The following is an 18596-nucleotide window of genomic DNA, read 5'->3' on the forward strand; positions in this document are numbered from 1 at the left end:
CACAATGTATTTACTGAGAATGGACTCTCTGCCCAGTGACAGGAAATGAGTATGGCCCTGGTTCCTGTCCTCAGCTTAGCATGGGAGCCAGGAGGCAGGAATACAAGCAGCAGCTTCAGAGGCAACACCAGGCAAGGCCAGGGTTGTTGGAGGTGTGGGCTCCAGCCACACCCAAGCCAGGGCTCTGAATGTGGCCCCTGGTGCTCTCTCTGGTGCTCCCTGACAAATATGGCCCTGGGTGAGAAAACCTCAGGCCCCTCCCACTCAAATTCCGATTTGATTCTGGATCGCCAGTGTAATAGTTGTGATTATTTTCTCACAAGGGTTACAGGAGACCTTCTGATTAAGGCAAACGTACATCAAAAGCTGCTCGCTGTCACCCCTGGGCTTACTATTAATCATTCTCTCTTAAATCTGTTCCCAAAGGGCCTACCTGGCACAGGCCAGCTGCTGGGCCCAAGTAGTATGTTTTAGTCAATGGTATTAAGCTTTTCCGTGTTCTGACATTTTAAGTAGATCATTAGAGACTCAAGTCACCAGGTGTCCAAGAGTTCTACTTTTCTATCTGGAAAATAAGTTCTGAAAATACCTATCAATCATGTACACGTTTGTATTTCTACTGAAACCATCTGGCAACCCTGGTAAAATGTAAAAGGGAATCTCTGATCTATAAAAAAAAAAAACAAAGCTGGAGAGAAATGCAGGAGCTTTATTATAAATCATTAATATTCTTGAAGTTAACAACTGATAAACTCATTTAGGCAAACATTTTGGATTTAATGATCTAAAGCCCACAGATGCATGCCAGATCTAGCTAAAAGTACATAAAAAGCGCACCTCTGGAAATAACAGCCCTCCCTTCGGCTGAAGACTGAGAAGCATTAAGGATGCTTCTGGATTTCTGCAGTGGCAGGGCAGGGGTCTGCACGGGCCTGACCTGGTGTTGCTGGAGCACGGCATCCCCTTCTGGGTGCTGCTCCGAAAGGCACGCTGGGAGGTGCTTGCTGGGGTGTTCCATGGCAGCGCTGCTGACCAAGTCTGGGTCTCTAAAAGCCACCCTCAGTTTATACCAACTGATCAGGAAATAGGTGGTAACAGGGCCTTGAAGGGTACATGCCGGCTTCCCTTAAGTTGATTAGATGGGAAACCAAACACCACCTTTCAAGCGTGAGGCTGCGCTGTGCTCCCTCAGGGAGGAAGGGCGCTGGGTCTGACCAGGTCTGCCTGTGCCCTCACCAGCTGGCAGATGTGAACTGGAGAACAGCACCAGAAAGGCTGGTGGTTGGCAGCTGCTCATGGCACAGTTGCTGACCTGCAGCAGATCGGCAGTGGGTGAGCAGGACAGTCAGGCCCTCCACAAGCACTGTTCTGGAGTTTCGTCTGACTAGGCGAACCCTCTGGCTTTTCGAAGGTTCAGGGTACCCTACTGCCACCAGCCAGCGAGCAGACTAGGACATCTCTAGACAGGAAATTCATCTAAAAATCGGAGGACAACCTGACGCACCCAAGTGACGACGGACCCAGGCAGCTGTGCACACGGGGTGGGAGGCGTTTGGAACAGTTCGACTCATCAGTGGACTGGTTTTTCTAGCACAAATGGAATGTGGTGTCTCATGTCTCTAGGGAGACAAAGGGCGGGTTTCTTATCTGGTCTTTCCAAGCTTTCAACTCTCTGGCTCAAGTGTCCCAGAATGAACTAGAAGTCTATTCCTCCACCCTCGTCCGTGGTCACTTCCAGAACTCTGAAGTGGCTCAGGAGGTGAGTCCTGAAAGGCAGCCCTTGCTTGATCTCCTGGTGGGGCCTGTCTGGGCTAAGGTGATGCTGGGCTTGCCGCGCCGAGATCTCGCACCAGAAGTCCTCCCTCGGAGCTACGTGCCTCCAGCCTCATTCTTTGGCATGTTGACTCCTGGAATTGAGGGGCTATTTCTAAGATGCATGCTTTTTTGGCTTTTCTCATGGGTGCCTCATCAGCCTGCACAGGATCCCCCATCTCACAAGAGAGGGAAATTCGGCATTGCCGTTCCCCGCCTCTAAGGGCCTTTCTGAGGGGCCGCCCAAACTCATTCCTTTATTTCTTACCCTCCCACAGGTGTTAAGATTTTGTTGTCCCATACTAAAAAGCAAGCAGTGACTAAGCTTTTCTCCTAACCTTAATCTCATCCTCTCAAATGTGTGCCTTCTTGTTTTTAAGACCACAGACAAGGACGTCAGGCGACTGCTAAAACAGAACTAAAGCTAAAGTTTTTCTCGGATCTTGGCAAATTCTGCTAATGGCACCTCTAGGGGCACAACGATCCTCAAATGATATCCAACCGGACTCCCCATAAACAAGGTTTGGGCTGGAGCTGTTTCTAGTTTTAAATACGGAAATGTAAGGCGAAGGACAGAGCACTTGGTTTTGCCTTAGATTTCCCAGCAGAGTAGGATTTGGGAGAAAGTGCTGGTTCTCTTTGTTGGGGAAATACCAAGTGCAGCAGAGCCGGGGCCGTGGGGGAGGCTGGTGGGCTCCAGGCTCACTTGCGTGGCTGCTGGATGTGCTGGGTTCTTGGGGAAGGATGCTTGTCCATGGAGGCATGCGGCTTCTGGTGAGCCACCTGCGCGGCCGCCGGGGGGAAATCTTTGTCACCCTGTCAGGATACACGGAAAGCTCAGGTTGATCAAGAGGAAGCATGGGGTTTGTGGGTGAGGAAGCCCCAGGGCAGTGCCCACCAGCGTTTCTGCAGGAAGCATGGGGTTCTTGGGTGAGGAAGTCCCCAGGCCAGTGCCCAACAGTATCTCTGCAGGAAGCAGTGGGTTTGTATGTGAGGAAGCCCCAGGCCAGTGCCCACCAGCATCCCTGCAGGAAGCATGGGGTTCATGGGTGAGGAAGCCCCAGGCCAGCACCCACCAGCATCCCTGCAGGAAGCATGGGGTTTGTATGTGAGGAAGCCCCAGGCCACCACCCACCAGTGTCCCTGCAGGAAGCATGGGGTTTGCATATGAGGAAGCCCCAGGCCAGCGCCCACCAGCATCCCTGCAGGAAGCATGGGGTTTGTACGTGAGGAAGCCCCAGGCCAGTGCCCACCAGCATCCCTGCAGGAAGCATGGGGTTTGCATATGAGGAAGCCCCAGGCCAGTGCCCACCAGCATCCCTGCAGGAAGCATGGGGTTTGTATGTGAGGAAGCTCCAGGCCAGTGCCCACCAGCGTCCCTGAAGGGCAGGCATGGACTGTGAATGGGTAAAGGAAGGTGGAAGCCTGTGTGTGGTGGGGGGCCTGGGCCATCAAAACCAGGGAATGGCAGGTGGCACTGAGGCCTACACACTGGCAGGACAGCAAGAATGCTTACTGGCTCTGCCCCATGCCGTGAGACACAGGAACATGCGACTCCCACAGAACTGACTTGGATGCTGGGGGCTTTCTTCTGCTACATCTGTATTTGTGACTATTTAAATTGGGGGCAGGACAGAACCAAATCCAGGATCTTAAGTTCAGATGTGCCACCACAGCTGTGAGCCAGGCCTGGGACGCTGGCCAGGCAGGAAATGCACAGGGCGCCTATGAGACAGAGCCGGGTTTGGCCTGCCCAGTCTCAGGAGGGACTCGCTATTTTCCAGAGGGATCAATGGGCTTCTGTGCCAACTGTGGGTGTGGCCAGGGTGTGGTCCACATGGGCAGGCTGGAGCCACACTTCTCTGGCTGGCAGGTTGACTGGCTGTGGTCACAGCTCCACCAACAGTGGGCTGTCCCCAACACTGGCACTTTCTTCAGACATCCTCTGATAAGAAAGTGAACGTTCTGAGAACAGCAGCCCTGTGGACGGCAATACTGTGGGGTTCGCTGGCAGGGGTTCGCTGGAGGGGTTCGCTGGTGGGAGTTTACTGGTGGGAGGTCTGTGCTTACGTCACAATGTTGGGTCTCACCAGACAGCGGCTCTGGAAAGGTAAAGGATGTGACCCAAACTGTGAGTCTGGCCTGCGGTCCGCAGAAGCACCCTCTGGGGAAATGTGGCAACGAAGAGAGTCATGGCCACAGATGAGATGAGCGGTGGTGCTGGGTTATTCCAGGTAGAGTTTAACAAAACCAGAAGGAACCAGGAGACTCCATGCTGCCATGCAAAAGCCTCAAACCCACCGCAGATGCTCCCAGACTTACCCGGGCGATGACCCCAGAGATGAACACAGTGGGTTTAGGTGGACTGGAAAAAAAGAAGGGAAAAGGCAGATTTAACAAAACAGTCCACAACAGGGGACACGGTGGCAGACAATGTGTATGTGGATGAGCCAGGCTGGAGGGTGTGGAGGCGGAATGGGGAGAAAACCTCTCCTCTGCGTTATTTCTTGTAGTGATCACACTACGGGGCCCGGGAGCCTCCTTCCCCTGAGGTTACTTCAGCCCCAAGTACGAGAGAGAAAGAGACTGCAGCCAACTGCAAGTGAATTGCCTTCAAGCACTTTCTATTTGTGTTTTTTTTAGAGACAGGGTCTCTGTCACCCAGGCTGGAATGCAGAGGCACGATCATAGCTCACAGCAGCCTCCAACTCCTAGACTCCAGTGATCCTGCTTCAGTCTCCCGAGTAGCTGGGACAACAGGTGTGCATCATCATACCTGGCTATTTTTTTTATTTTTGTAGGGACAGGGTCTTGCTATGTTGCCAACCAGGCTAGTCTCAAACTCCTGGCCTCAAGCCATCCTTCTACCTTGGCCTCCCAAAGTGCTGGGATTACAGGGATGAGCCACCATGCCCAGCCTACTTTTGTTTTTTGGTTAAATCAACACATTTTAACTATAGGCAAGCCCAGTTATTTTGATTTAATGAGATCGTGAAACAGGTGCTTCCCTAAAGCAGGGGAGAAGTAGCTTTACATGGTGTGGACTTGGAGACTTTCTCACTGCCTCCTCAGTCCTAGGCTTCCCCTTCCAGCGTCCTCATAGGGGAGATTCCAGAGCCAACACAAACCTCCCATCCCCCATCAATCCCTGAGCATTACAAATATAAGGTCCTTGGGAAACTTGCCACCTCTTGACATGTTAACTCACAATGAGCTCACCCAAACTGTGGAGTACTGAGGGAATGCATGCAGTACCAAAGCAATACAGCTCAGTGTGAAAAAACGGACAAGCCCAAACAGGCTCAAATCGCCAGCAGGTCTACCACCTGGAAATACGCGCTGTTAACATGGGGCTATCCTTGCAGGCTTTCCTTCTATGGACAGATGTACGTGCTTGTCTTCTTATTAACTTTTTTCTTACAAAAATAGTTATACTGTTTTGTAATCTGCCTTCTGAACTAAGGCTATGGCAAGCATCTCTCCATGTAATTATATACTCTTCTGTACACTTATTTTTTATGGCTACGTGTGCCATAATTTAAAAACATCAGGACACAGTTTGAGGCAGTGAACAAGGTGTGTGTACTTCCACCAAGAGGTACAGACACCCAAGACCAGGAGGTGAATACAAGGTCAGCCCAGCTGGGACAGCGTGATCGATCGGGGACACTCATGAAGGTCCCTCTTGGCTCAGTTTTGCTTAAGGCCAGCCCTACTGGGCAGAGGGGATAGAATTTATCCCCTGAGCTCCCCAGCCTGTCTCTTCCCAGCTCTGCTTCTCCTCTGCTGCCGGTGGTCTTTTTAAGGAATCCACTTGTCTTAGCTTTGTTTTGCTGCAGGCAAAAGTCCCAGCATTCCGAAAGTTCACTGACTGTTTACTTCCCCAAAGAGTTTACCAAAAACACCTGAAATTCCCCCAAGTAATTTCTGTTACTTCACGAGATTAAGAAACTTCAAGTTTTACTAAGCAGCACAGAGATGCCCCATACATTACCTTGGTTTTATTTAGTGTTTGTTGAGTGGTTACCCAGGTTGGATTTTTTTCCCCTTCCTTTACATATATGATTTAGCTATAGGATTAATAGCCGGCCAGAAATGAGTAAGCTCAGCTCAAGTTTAAGCCCCGCCACGTGGTATAACTGAATTCATTTGGATTCTTAAAGCACATCCTGCTGTGATGCCCGATACCACCCAGAGGGGAGGGCTTCCAGGGATTCAGGGCCAAGTTGCATCCAAAGCTCAGGAACTGTGGTCTGAATTCTAACATTTTAGAAAAGATTTGGAAAGGAATACAGAAATGGCAGCACAAAGTTTCTTAACGTCATTTGGAATGTTCTTTTAAACATCTAGGAACAGACTGAAGCAGGGATGGCCCCACTCTGGTAGCGAATCATATAGTATCATCTTCAACAAGGCACAGCCATCTTTCCGTAGCAGGAGTGCACAGTGGCTTCCACTGTCTCCATGTCGTATTTGTTGGCGGAAATACAGGAGATTACCCCACTCCAGAAACTTGATAAAAACGTCATCCACAGAGAGTCATTCTAGTAAGAATACATGCATAATAAAGGGAATTAGCTTCCCCACCAAACTGAGCCCTAAAAGGTGGCTGAGGAAGCTTGAGTAATTATATACATATATAAACACCCTCCCCTCTACAGACACACACACACACACACACCTTGTTTTATGGCATCTGCTTATTGCACTTCACAGGTAACGTGTTTCTTTAGGAATTGAAGGTTTGTGGCAACTCTGCATAAGCAAGTCTATGGGCATCCATCTTCATTATTATTATGTCTGTTAATGGTGATCTGTGGTCATTGATCTTACTACTGTAATTGTTTTGGGGCACCATGAACCGTGCCCATATAAGATGGTAAACTTAATCAATACTTGTCGTTGTGTTCTGACAGTTCTACTGACCAGCCATTCCCTGTCTCTCTCCTTCTCTTCAGGCCTCCCTATTCCCTGAGACATAGCAATATTGAAATTAGGGCAATTAGCAACTCTATAATGGTCTACAATGGCCTAGAAGTGTTTAAGTGAAAGGAAGAGTCACATGTCTCTCACTTTCAATCAAAAGCTAGAAATGACCAAGCTTAGTGAGGAAGACATGTCGGAAGCTCAGACAGGTTGGTCTCTTGTACCAAATAGCCAAGTTGTGAATGCCAAGGAAGAGTTATTGGAGGAAATTAAAAATGCTACTCCAGTGAGCACTGGAGTGAGTGACAAGGAAGTAAAAGAGCATTATTGTTGATATGGAGAAAGTTCAAGTGGTCTGGATAGAAGACAAGTCACAACATTCCCTTTAAGCCAAAGTCTAATCTAGAGCAAGGCCCTAACTCCCTTCAGTTCTATGAAGGCTAAGAGAGGTGAGGGAGTTGCAGAAGAAAAGCTGGAAACTAGCAGAGGTTGGTTCATGAGGTTTAAGGAAAGAAGCCATCTCCAGAAGATAAAAGTGCAAGGTGAAGCAGCAACTGCTGATGAAGAAGCTGCAGCAAGTTCTCCAGAAGATCTAGCTAAGATCATTGATGAAACTGGCTACACTAAACAACAGATTTTCAATGTTGACAAAACAGCCTTTTATTGGAAAAAGATGTCATCTAGGAATTTCATAGCTAGAGAGGGGAAGTCAATGACTGGTTTCAAAGCTTCCAAGGGTAGGCTGACTCTTAGTAGGGACTAATGCAGCTGATGACTTTAATTTGAAGCCAATGCTCATTTACCATTCCAAACATCCTAGGGCCCTTACGAATTATGTAAAATCTACTCTGTCTGTGCTCTATACATGGGATGACGGAGCCTGGATGACGGCACATTGGTTTACATCAAGGTTTACTGTTTATTTTAAGCCCACTGTTGAGACCTACTGCTCAGAAAAAAAGATTCCTTTCAAAGTATTACTGCTGATTTATAATGCTCCTGGCCACCCAAGACCCAGTATACAAGGAGATTAATGTTGTTTTCATATCTGTTAAGACGACATTCATTCTGCAACCCATGGATCAAGAAGTAATTTCGACTTCAAGTCTTATTATTTAAGAAGTAATTCCACTGGTGGATTTGGGCAAAGTAAATTGAAAACCTTCTGGAAAGAATTTACCATTACAGATGCCACTAAGAACACTCATGATTCATGGGAGGAGGTCAAAATATCAATATTAACAGGAGTTTGGCAGAAGCTGATTCCAACCCTCATGGGTGACTTTGAGGGGGTTCAAGACTTCACTGGAGGAACTAACTGCAGATGTGATGAAAACAGCAAGAGAACTAGGATTAGGAGTGGAGCCTGAAGATGGAACTAAATGGCTGCAATCTCGTGATTAAATTCCTCAGGGATGAGGAGTTGCTTCTCATGGATGAGCAAAGAAAGTGGTTTCTTGAGCTGGAATCTACACCTGGTGAAGATGCTGTAAACACTGAAATAACAACAAAAGATATAGAATATTACATAAATTTAATTGATAAAGCAGTGGCAGGGTTTGAGATGACTGACTCCATTTTTGAAAGAAGTTCTACCATGGGTAAAATGCTATCAAACAACATTGTATGCTGCAGAGAAATCTTTCCTGAAAGGAAGAGTTGATCTATGTCACAAACTCCATTGTTGTCTTTTTTTTTTTTTTTTTTTTTTTTTTTTTTTTTTTTACAGAGGGAGAGGGTCTCACTCTGTTGCCCAGGCCGGAGTACAGTGGTGTGATCTCTGCTCACTGCAACCTCTACCTCCCAGGTTCAAGCGATTCTCATGCCTCAGCCTCCAGAGTAGCTGGGATTACAGGCACGCACCACCATGCCTGGCTAATTTTTGTATTTTTAGTAGAGACAGGGTTTTGCCACATTTGCCAGGCTGGTCTCGAATTCCTGGCCTCAAGTGATATTCCCACCTTGACCTCCGAAAGCGCTCAGATTGCAGGCATGAGCCATCACACCTGGCCTGTTGTCTTATTTTAAGAAACTGCCACAGCCACTCCAACCTCCAGCAATCACCACCCCAGCCGGTCAGCAGCCATCAACGCTGAGGCAACAAAAAGACTGAGCCCCACTGAAGGCTCGGATGATCACTAGCAGACAGAATTTTTAAATTTTTTAAAATTTTAAATTAAGTCATGCACATTGTTTTTTTTAGATGTAATGCTACTGTACACTTCATAGGCTACAATGGAGTGTAAACATAACTTTTATGTGCACTGTGAAACCAAAAAGTTGTGGGACTCACTTTATCGCAATATTTGCTTTATTATGGTGGTCTGGAGCAGACCCTGCAATATCTCTGAGGTCTGCCTGCACATATTCATTATTGAAAAGCAGACAAGCAAAATAAGTTAAAATCACTTGTAATTCTGTATTACTGTATGTGTGTGTTTATAAAGATTGACACACGCACAGAACTACTGTCCCATCACAACTGCTGAATGGCCATGGAGACTCTGGGGGCTAAAGGAGATCCCCAGCAATGAGGGTGGTCTACCCTGTGAGTACGCCACCCTTTGCAGAGGTGGAGTGGAACTCCAGGACGCAGAGGCGCCATCCAGCAGCAGGGCGCCAGCCTGGAGAGGCCTCCACCTTGAGTGTTCCTGACAGGCTCCTTGGTTGAGCCCCACTGTGTAGTAGCTGCCACGTGAGGCTCTCAGGGGACCTCGCTATAGGAGTCTGTCTCCAGCACTGGTCCCCTGTGTGCACTGAGGACGGGGGTGTGGAGCCCAGGGGCCTGCCACAGTCCCGCCCTTCCTCCCTACCGTCAGTGCTCCTCAGAGATGGTGTCCTCTGGGCGTCTCCTGCATTGATCACGACAAGGGTGGGGTTCTATGCCTCGAGTATGTCCCAGGAGAAACGTGTGTGAATGCTGATGATACGAGATCATGACAGCTCTGCTCTAGCCTGAGTGCTGGAAAACACACACGGAAGCCGAGGCCTAGAACCCAGCCGCTGACTCTCAGGGCATGCTCTTTCCTTTCCTAAACTCACATTTAGCACCTCACTCCCACGTGAGCCGCTCAAGGACACTGTCCCCTTGCAACTGCTGAATGGCCATGGAGACCCCGGGGGCTAAAGGAGACCCCCAGCAGTAAGAATGACCCTCCCCGCACAGGCCCAGCTCATTCCAGGAGTGTCCAGGGCCATGGCTGCAGGCTGCAGAGTCTAAGAGTCCACAGGAGGCATTCACAGATGGCGCTGTCCTTGTGAAACCCCAAATTCACGGAGACAGCTCCTTTGTAGTGAGTCATGACTGAATCTGCTGAGCTTTAGTGGCTTGCTGGATTCTGTTCATAAAGACAGAGCATGTCAATGAAAATCATGCTAGGCTCAGCGTAAGAAATGTGCCTCTGCCATCCATTGGGTGGTGGGGAGTGAGGTGAGGCCCGCCGGGTGCGGCGATGAGCCAGGGACTGGTGTGCTTTGTGCTACATCCTATACAAAGTGGCTAGTCATTCTGCTGGATGTGGTGCTGGCGACTTGGCTGAGTAATGGCAAGGCTGAGGGTCTGGCGCCGCAGTCAAAGGGACTCAGGATGGAAAGGCCATGAACTTGCCCTTGTGCACACCCTGAGGGCTGACTCCGAGCTGAGGAGCAGGGACAGGGAATGTCACTCAGTGGCAAGCTTAGGTCAGAGCAGTCTTTTGGGGCACAACCAAAACAGTGTGCATTCCACCCAATTAAATTGGGGAAGAGCAACATGAAGGCCTGAGACTTCATCCTGCACTGCTGTGCTCCAGCGCCCCCATCTGTTTGGCACTGGTAAGAAATAAGGCACTGAAAGAACCCTGTATATCCAGCACTTCCGCAGGTGAGGTCCTTGCTTTAAGACTGCACTTTTTACACAATATTCAAGAATTGTGTTGCATGAGAAAGTCTTATCGAGTCACAAGAGGCGACTCGGCGGGAAGTGACAGGATACCAGACTGAGGGTATCCTTTAGCTCTGGTCTGCTCCAGGCAAACGTTCTTCCTAAAGACAGTCCAAGCTCTCCCTCCCTTCTAACTTCGCTTTGAAACCCCAGCCAGCTCAGCAACTAATTAAATCACAAGCATTCTTGTACACCAATCACAGACAAACAGAGAGCCAAATCATGAGTGAATTCCCATTCACAACTGCTTCAAAGAGAATAAAATACCTAGGAATCCAACTTACAAGGGATGTGAAGGACCTCTTCAAGGAGAACTACAAACCACTGCTCAATGAAATAAAAGAGGATACAAACAAATGGAAGAACATTCCATGCTCATGGGTTGGAAGAATCAATATCATGAAAATGGCCATACTGCCCAAGGTAATTTATAGATTCAATGCCATCCCCATCAAGCTACCAATGACTTTCTTCACAGAATTGGAAAAAACTACTTTAAAGTTCATATGGAACTAAAAAAGAGCCCGCATCGCCAAGTCAATCCTAAGCCAAAAGAACAAAGCTGGAGGCATCATGCTACCTGACTTCAAACTATACTACAAGGCTACAGTAACCAAAACAGCATGGTACTGGTACCACAACAGAGACATAGATCAATGGAACAGAACAGAGCCCTCAGAAATGATGCCACATATCTACAACTATTTGATCTTTGACAAACCTGACAAAAACAAGAAATGTGGAAAGGATTCCCTATTTAATAAATGGTGCTGGGAAAACTGGCTAGCCATATATAGAAAGCTGAAACTGGATCCCTTCCTTACACCTTATACAAAAATTAATTCAAGATGGATTAAAGACTTAAATGTTAGACCTAAAACCATTAAAATCCTACAAGAAAACCTAGGCAATACCATTCAGGACATAGGCGTGGGCAAGGACTTCATGTCTAAAACACCAAAAGCAATGGCAACAAAAGCCAAAATTGACAAATGGGATCTCATTAAACTAAAGAGCTTCTGCACAGCAAAAGAAACTACCATCAGAGTGAACAGGCAACCTACAGAATGGGAGAAAATTTTTGCAACCTACTCATCTGACAAAGGGCTAATATCCAGAATCTACAATGAACTCAAACAAATTTACAAGAAAAAAACAAACAACCCCATCAAAAAGTGGGCAAAGGACATGAACAGACACTTCTCAAAAGAAGACATTTATACAGCCAAAAAACACATGAAGAAATGCTCATCATCACTGGCCATCAGAGAAATGCAAATCAAAACCACAGTGAGATACCATCTCACACCAGTTAGAATGGCCATCATTAAAAAATCAGGAAACAACAGGTGCTGGAGAGGATGTGGAGAAACAGGAACACTTTTACACTGTTGGTGGGACTGTAAACTAGTTCAACCATTGTGGAAGTCAGTGTGGCGATTCCTCAGGGATCTCGAACTAGAAATACCATTTGACCCAGCCATCCCATTACTGGGTATATACCCAAAGGACTATAAATCATGCTGCTATAAAGACACATGCACACGTATGTTTACTGCGGCACTATTCACAATAGCAAAGAGTTGGAACCAACCCAAATGTCCAACAACGATAGACTGGATTAATAAAATGTGGCACATATACACCATGGAATACTGTGCAGCCATAAAAAATGATGAGTTCATGTCCTTTGTAGGGACATGGATGAAACTGGAAAACATCATTCTGAGTAAACTATCGCAAGGACAAAAAACCAAACACCGCATGTTCTCACTCATAGATGGGAATTGAACAATGAGAACTCATGGACACAGGAAGGGGAACATCACACTCCGGGGACTGTTGTGGGGTTGGGGGAGGGGGGAGGGACAGCATTAGGAGATATACCTAATGCTAAATGACGAGTTAATGGGTGCAGGAAATCAGCATGGCACATGGATACATATGTAACAAACCTGCACATTGTGCACATGTACCCTAAAACCTAAAGTATAATAAAAAAAAATTATGTACCATTTTAGCCATTTTTAAGTATACAGTTCAGTGGCATTAAGTATATTTATAATATTATGCTATCATCACCTTTATCTATTTCCAGAACTTTTTCATCATTCCCAACAGAAAGTCTGTCCCCGTTAAACACTAGCTCCCCATTCTCTCCTCCTCCCAGCCCCTGGCCATCACCATGAGTTTAACTGCCCTAGGGATCTCAGGTAAGTGGAATCATACAGTACTTGTCTTTTTGTGTCTGGCTTATTCCATCTAGCATAGTATTGTCAAGGTTCATTTATGTTGCAGAATGTGTGAGAATTCCGTTTTGAGGCTGAATAACATTCCACTGTATGGACAGACCACATTCTGCTTATCCATTCATCTGCTGATGGACACCTGGACTGCTGTGAATGGTGCAGCTATGGATGCGGGTGTATAAATACGTGCTCGAGTTTCTACTTTCAATTATTTTGTGTGTAACTCAGAAGTGGAATTGCTGGGTTATATGGTAATTCTGTGTTTACGTTTTTGAGGAATCACCAACCTGTTTTCCACAGTGGCTGTTCCATTTTAGATTCTCACCAGCAACACACAGGGGTTCCTATTTCCCCATATCACTGCCAACACTTGCTGTTTTCTGTTTTGTTTTATTTTGTTTTTTGGATAAAGGCTCTATTCTAATGGGTGTGAAGAGGTATCATACTGTGGTTTAGATTTAGCAACTAATTTTAAGAATAAGCTTCCCTGCCACAGAATAATAAATATCTGTATTGATCATTCATTAAAGGTCTTTATGACCAAAAGTCCCGCCTCAAAATTCTTCTCTCCTCTAAAACTGAAAAGGCCATAATTGGCTGTAAGGACATATGGCAGCTGCCCATGAAAAGATGCAAAAGGCAGGCCTCTTCCAAAATGTCTAACGGCGATATGTATTCTCATGTGACGTGTCCCGTCATAGAGCGTATGTTGTGTTAAAGGTTTTCATCAAGTTTGGCCCCAATCCTTTTTTCCAACTATAATTAACAGCAACTTAAATTGGCAAACAATTATTTATGACGTTTATATAGTAAAAACAGTTACTAAATTCTTTGAGATGTGGTAGCTTGAACAAAATCTCACAAGCGAGAAACCCCAGTCAAAGGTCTGGGTGTAAGGCTGTACATGCAAAACACACCTATTTTAAATGCCATTAGGCTTCCATGCAAACTATAACCTACATTTCTCAAGTCTAAGAAGTACGATAGCTGCTTTGAGGATTTATTTAATCTGATGAAAATAATTCTGACAGATGCTGTTTTGAAGATGCAACATTATTTTCTCTCAGGAAACACAGAGAGTGAAAACTATCAACCCTGCCCGCCCCATATCCTCAGGCCTTTCCAGACTTTAAAAACTACACTTATTTAAATTTAAAGGAACTGCAAGCCAGGCAGAATTAGCCAGGATTAGAATCCAGATAACACCTCCTATACACTAGCAGAAACTGCAGCTTTTTCACGCCCAGACTAAGCAGCCACCTGATGTCCGTGCACTGAGTCTCCATTGTCCATCTGGTAATGACCACATCAAACTCTTAAAAGGACCCTTTGTCCTTAACAAAAGTTCGCTAACTTATTTTCTAAATTTTCTTAATGAAGAAGATTTATACCTTATTGGCATTCTGTGGAAACTGCAGACAGACAGGATAAAATGCCAGAAACGCTCAGTTGAGTGAGTAACCCTGTGGAATGCAGATATCATCAAGACTGAGTTTGATGGTCTCATCTTTAAAGGAATGTGGAAAGGGCTGAGAAACCCAAATTCATAGTTTTAAAACTTCCCTGAACTCCCAAACACCAACTATTTAACTCAATATATTCAAGTTACTGCTACCCCAACATGTAACTCATATAAAAATTGAGAAGACTTAACATTCTTTTGTGTTCTGAGGCTTCACACCCTCCCTCATCATCGCGGGGCTCTGACAGCCTGGTTTCTGCCCCAGTTCTGAGAGGTGTAAAGCGATACACTCTGTGAGTTAGGGCTGGACAGGAGTTTCCCTACCAGGCAGGCGGCTGCTGCAATCTATACCTTCATCCTTTTGCAGTTGAGAGCTTAAGGGCCTTCAATGGGGGCCGCCTGGATGTCTCCCAGGTGGGCTGGATTCTGTCTCCCTGCACTTAGTCCAGCGCCCATCCCAAGTCTAACGCCTCTTCCACAGGACAGCCCTTTGGTATTTGAAGAAGGCTACCACAAGCCCCCAGAACATCCCTTTCCCAGACTCAAAGTCATGATTTCAAATTCCTTCACTCTCTCAGATATTCTCCCAACTGCATTCCAGTGTGGTTTCTAGAGTTTTGCCTAGAACTGTACGTGACACCCCACATGTACCTACTCAGTCCCCACAGGACACTGATATTGCAATAATTCTTTCCCCTGGGCTACAGAGAGCAGGTCAGCCAGGAAATGAATCCGCGCTCCCCAAAAGGACCGATTGCTAATAATCTTCAAACAGGATTGCTACTGTTAGGCAACCTGTGAACAAAGTAATTTGTATCTGCTGCCCTGCTCCAGCCTGGCTCACCACAGCTAGTTTTGTGGGGTCCTTACCCTTCTTCCCTTAACCCTGGAGAGCTTCTGCACTCTTGGAAAAATGCAGTGCTCTTCTTCACCCCAAAATAGGATTCTGTGCAACAGGGAGGTGCATCTGATGTGCATCTGACTGGTCAGCCTCTTCCTTCCCAAGCATGCTGGTAGGGATTAGGGTCAGCTTAGTTACCACGTAGGTGCATTCTGGGATGGGGAGAAACATGCACACACACAGACACACGTGCATAGTAGTAGTGAAACTGGGAATCTGGTCAAGTCTCGGATCCTGCTGAAAGTAATCAACATGGCAGCAAAGGCATTACTGGAGAGTTGTATGTAACAGAATCATTTTCATATTAGTTTCGACCTGGGTTCATGGAAGTCTACTCAAATTATCCTCTGCAAATGCTGTCTCCTTTTCATGTAAATGTACTCTTATCAGTGGGAAGTGTGTACACAGAAGGCAGGGACACATGGCCTTTAATAAGCCACTGGTGCTCTATTTTCCCTAAAGGATAGAAATGATCTCAGGTTGATAAAAGCTACTGTTTATCAATCACCGCTATGTACTATGGACCAGGTGCTGAGTTAGGCGCTCCCCTTAGAAGTGCTGTATCTAACTCTCTCGGTCCTGTGAGGCAGGTTTGTCCATTTCACAGATTAGAATGGTAAATCAGAAAGGGCCGGTCATTTGCCCGAAGGTTGCACAGTAATAAGTGCTGGGAACCAGACTTGGAACGAGGGCCATATAGGGCATGTAATCTTGGCCCCAAGCCCAGTCCCCTCATTTTAAAGGGCTCAGCAGCCTCAAGTTTTAGCTTGTCTTCTGTATATGATTTAGAGACGCAGAGTTTTAAGGTAAGCAATCTAAATGTAACCTGAGAGTCCTTTATTCAACCAGACAGTACAATATATTCAAATCTTCCTAAAGATTTACTTTCTGACTTGGTAGTGGATTTTTTTTTTCCTGAAAAATGATCACTTATGTCTCTAGCATTTAACTAGCATACAAAGCACTTCCACATAAATCATTAGCTCATCTGAGTTCCTTCGGCAGGTGATGTTCTATTTTATGGAGGAAGAAATGGTGCTTCAGAGAGGCTGGAACCTTGCTTGGGGTCCTGGGGGTGGAGCCCGGGAGGAAGCGCAAGGGCTGTGCTCTTCGGTTGGGTTGTCTGAGATCTCTACCATCTCAGACGACTCTGTTCTTCAGTCTCGGGAACAAAATGCAGGGGAGGGCTTCAAACCATCCAACAGATCCAGAGGCAGCTGACAGGTCCAGAGATGATTCAGAACCACAGAAAGGAGGGACCGTGGCAAATGGACACCATGAGTGTGGGCTAGGGTGTTGGATGATCCGGGTTCAAATCCTGACTGCCAGGGACAAGCTGGTGAGCTGGTGGTTGACTTTTCTGAGGCTTAGTTTCCTTGTCTATAAAACTGGACAGCAACAGACCCTACCTCCTTAGGTGACTGTATATATGTGTATACACACACACACACACACACACACACACACACACACACAGCAGAAAGCAACAGATTCTAAACAGGGTTGAAATAGAGTTTCAGAATTTGCTTCTGGGCTGCCTGGCGGGCTCTGTGCTTTCCTGAGGAGGGTGGGCAAAGAGACCGCTTTTCCAGGGTAATGACCTTGAGAACTGGGCCACACTTCAAATCAAACCCTCTGTCAGTGCAGGAGAAGAGGCCCCTGGGCCTCACCCACTGTGTGCTGATGAAAGGTAGTCACAGTGTGTGCTTAGCACGTGTGTAACAGAGAGGACACGACACTAGAGCACTGCAGTGGGAGGACAGGGCAACCTTGATCAGCTTCTGCCCGCACAAAGTGAATGGGGCCAGGGGCTCTTCTCATGCACTGATGACGGGGGTGACTTAGGTTGCGGCCCAGCACATGCGCTCATTGACCGGGAAAAGCAGTCTCCTCGTCCACTCTCCTCAGGAAAGCACAGAGCCTGCAGGGCAGCCTAGAAGCAAATTCCAAAACTCTTGTTTTGACTCTGCTCAGAATCTGTAGCTTTGCGCTTCCAGAGTTTATAAAAAATATATTCCCACCTGGGGTGACTTTTTAAACATTTCCTAGTAAGTCGATGGAAAACAAATCCGTTTCTGCCATTTTTAGTTCTTGAAATACTTTCTTGGCTTGGTATTAATTTATTTGGGCTATTAATTTTCTGGACAGCAAAATAATAATTAGCATGGCTGGTGCGCAGAGGGAAACGTCTCACTCGACTGCACCCAGACATTTCTGGATAACGTCATTCTTCAGAGTGTGACAGTCGAGGCTGTCTCCCTCCTTCAGCCTGGCTTCAGCACTGACAACATTTCCACAAGATGGCACTGCTGGTCCTCTCAGCCCGTGAAGGCTCCGGCCAGCTCGGCCACCTCGAGGAGAAATGGAAGCCGGCTGGGCACTGCGGGCGAGGGCTGCTGGTACCTGGGCACGAGGGTGCCCCTTCTCCCAGGAGTGGCTAATTGTCACATGAGTCTGACCAAAGCTATATAAAACTCAACTCCAGTGCCGTAAACACAATTCTAAACCCGAGAGAAAATAATCTGGAACCTAATTCCTTCTAAATTTGGTATAAGAAATTTATAACATTTTTTCAAAAGGGCACAACCAGAGGTGCTTTTCTAGGGGAGAATGCTTGAGCTCATGTTCACACTGGTCTAACAGCACCTTCTTTGCAGTGAGATGGTGGTTTCATACGACTGGAATCAGAGTCTTCCAATCCTTCAGTGAAGAGGTTGGGACAGCAATCTGCCCCTTCCTCAGAACTACTGCTTCCAGGACACTGTAATTTCAGGACAAAACCTCACCCCAACCTGTTCTTCTGGGTCTGGGCCAGGTCTGGGTCTGTGTGGGAAGGATGCTCTCATTTGGGGGTTCTGAAATATTTCTCTCCAGGTAGCATTCCACCCACAGATATTTGGCTAATTGTTGATCCAGATGTCAAAACTTCACAGATATATATATATATATATATTTTTAGTTAGGAAAGGCTAAAACCCCAAGTTCTGAGTGTGTTGGGTGAATAGGGCTCATCAGTAGATGACGTGTTCCACACTCTGCATGTAGTGTGAAAGCCACAGACTGGGAGTCTGGTTTAAACAGGCGGGAACCTTCATTTTCCCTCTAGACACAGCTCCAGAAAGCTCCTGTGTGCCCAGTACTCTTCCCGTCCCAGATCACTTCAGCTTCTGGCGTGTGGATCTTCCCTCCCGCTCCTCCTGCCCTTCCTTACTCTACCTCTTTCCCTGGATGCAAAGAAGGGGAAATAACGACAGGAAGTGTTAATTACCCTTCTCACATCTTATGGATTTAATATGTAGTGATGGTCCTGGGCCACTGAGAGTC

At 46.7% G+C, this 18596-nt stretch overlaps 1 protein-coding gene across 1 annotated transcript in view; it reads right to left on the reverse strand.

The window, feature by feature from the left end:
• Positions 1-689: 689 nt before the first annotated feature.
• DAP (death associated protein) overlaps positions 690-18596 on the reverse strand; it is an 82493-nt gene continuing 64586 nt past the window's right edge. The window contains exons 3-4 of the mRNA XM_003263164.3: positions 4135-4177; positions 690-2628 (exon numbers count right to left, since the gene is read on the reverse strand). Coding sequence (XP_003263212.1) covers positions 2515-2628; positions 4135-4177 — 157 coding nt within the window. The 3' untranslated portion in view covers positions 690-2514. The remainder of the gene's footprint in view (positions 2629-4134; positions 4178-18596) is intronic.

Source organism: Nomascus leucogenys, chromosome 6 (genome assembly GCF_006542625.1).
Source record: "Nomascus leucogenys isolate Asia chromosome 6, Asia_NLE_v1, whole genome shotgun sequence".
NCBI lineage: Eukaryota > Metazoa > Chordata > Mammalia > Primates > Hylobatidae > Nomascus > Nomascus leucogenys.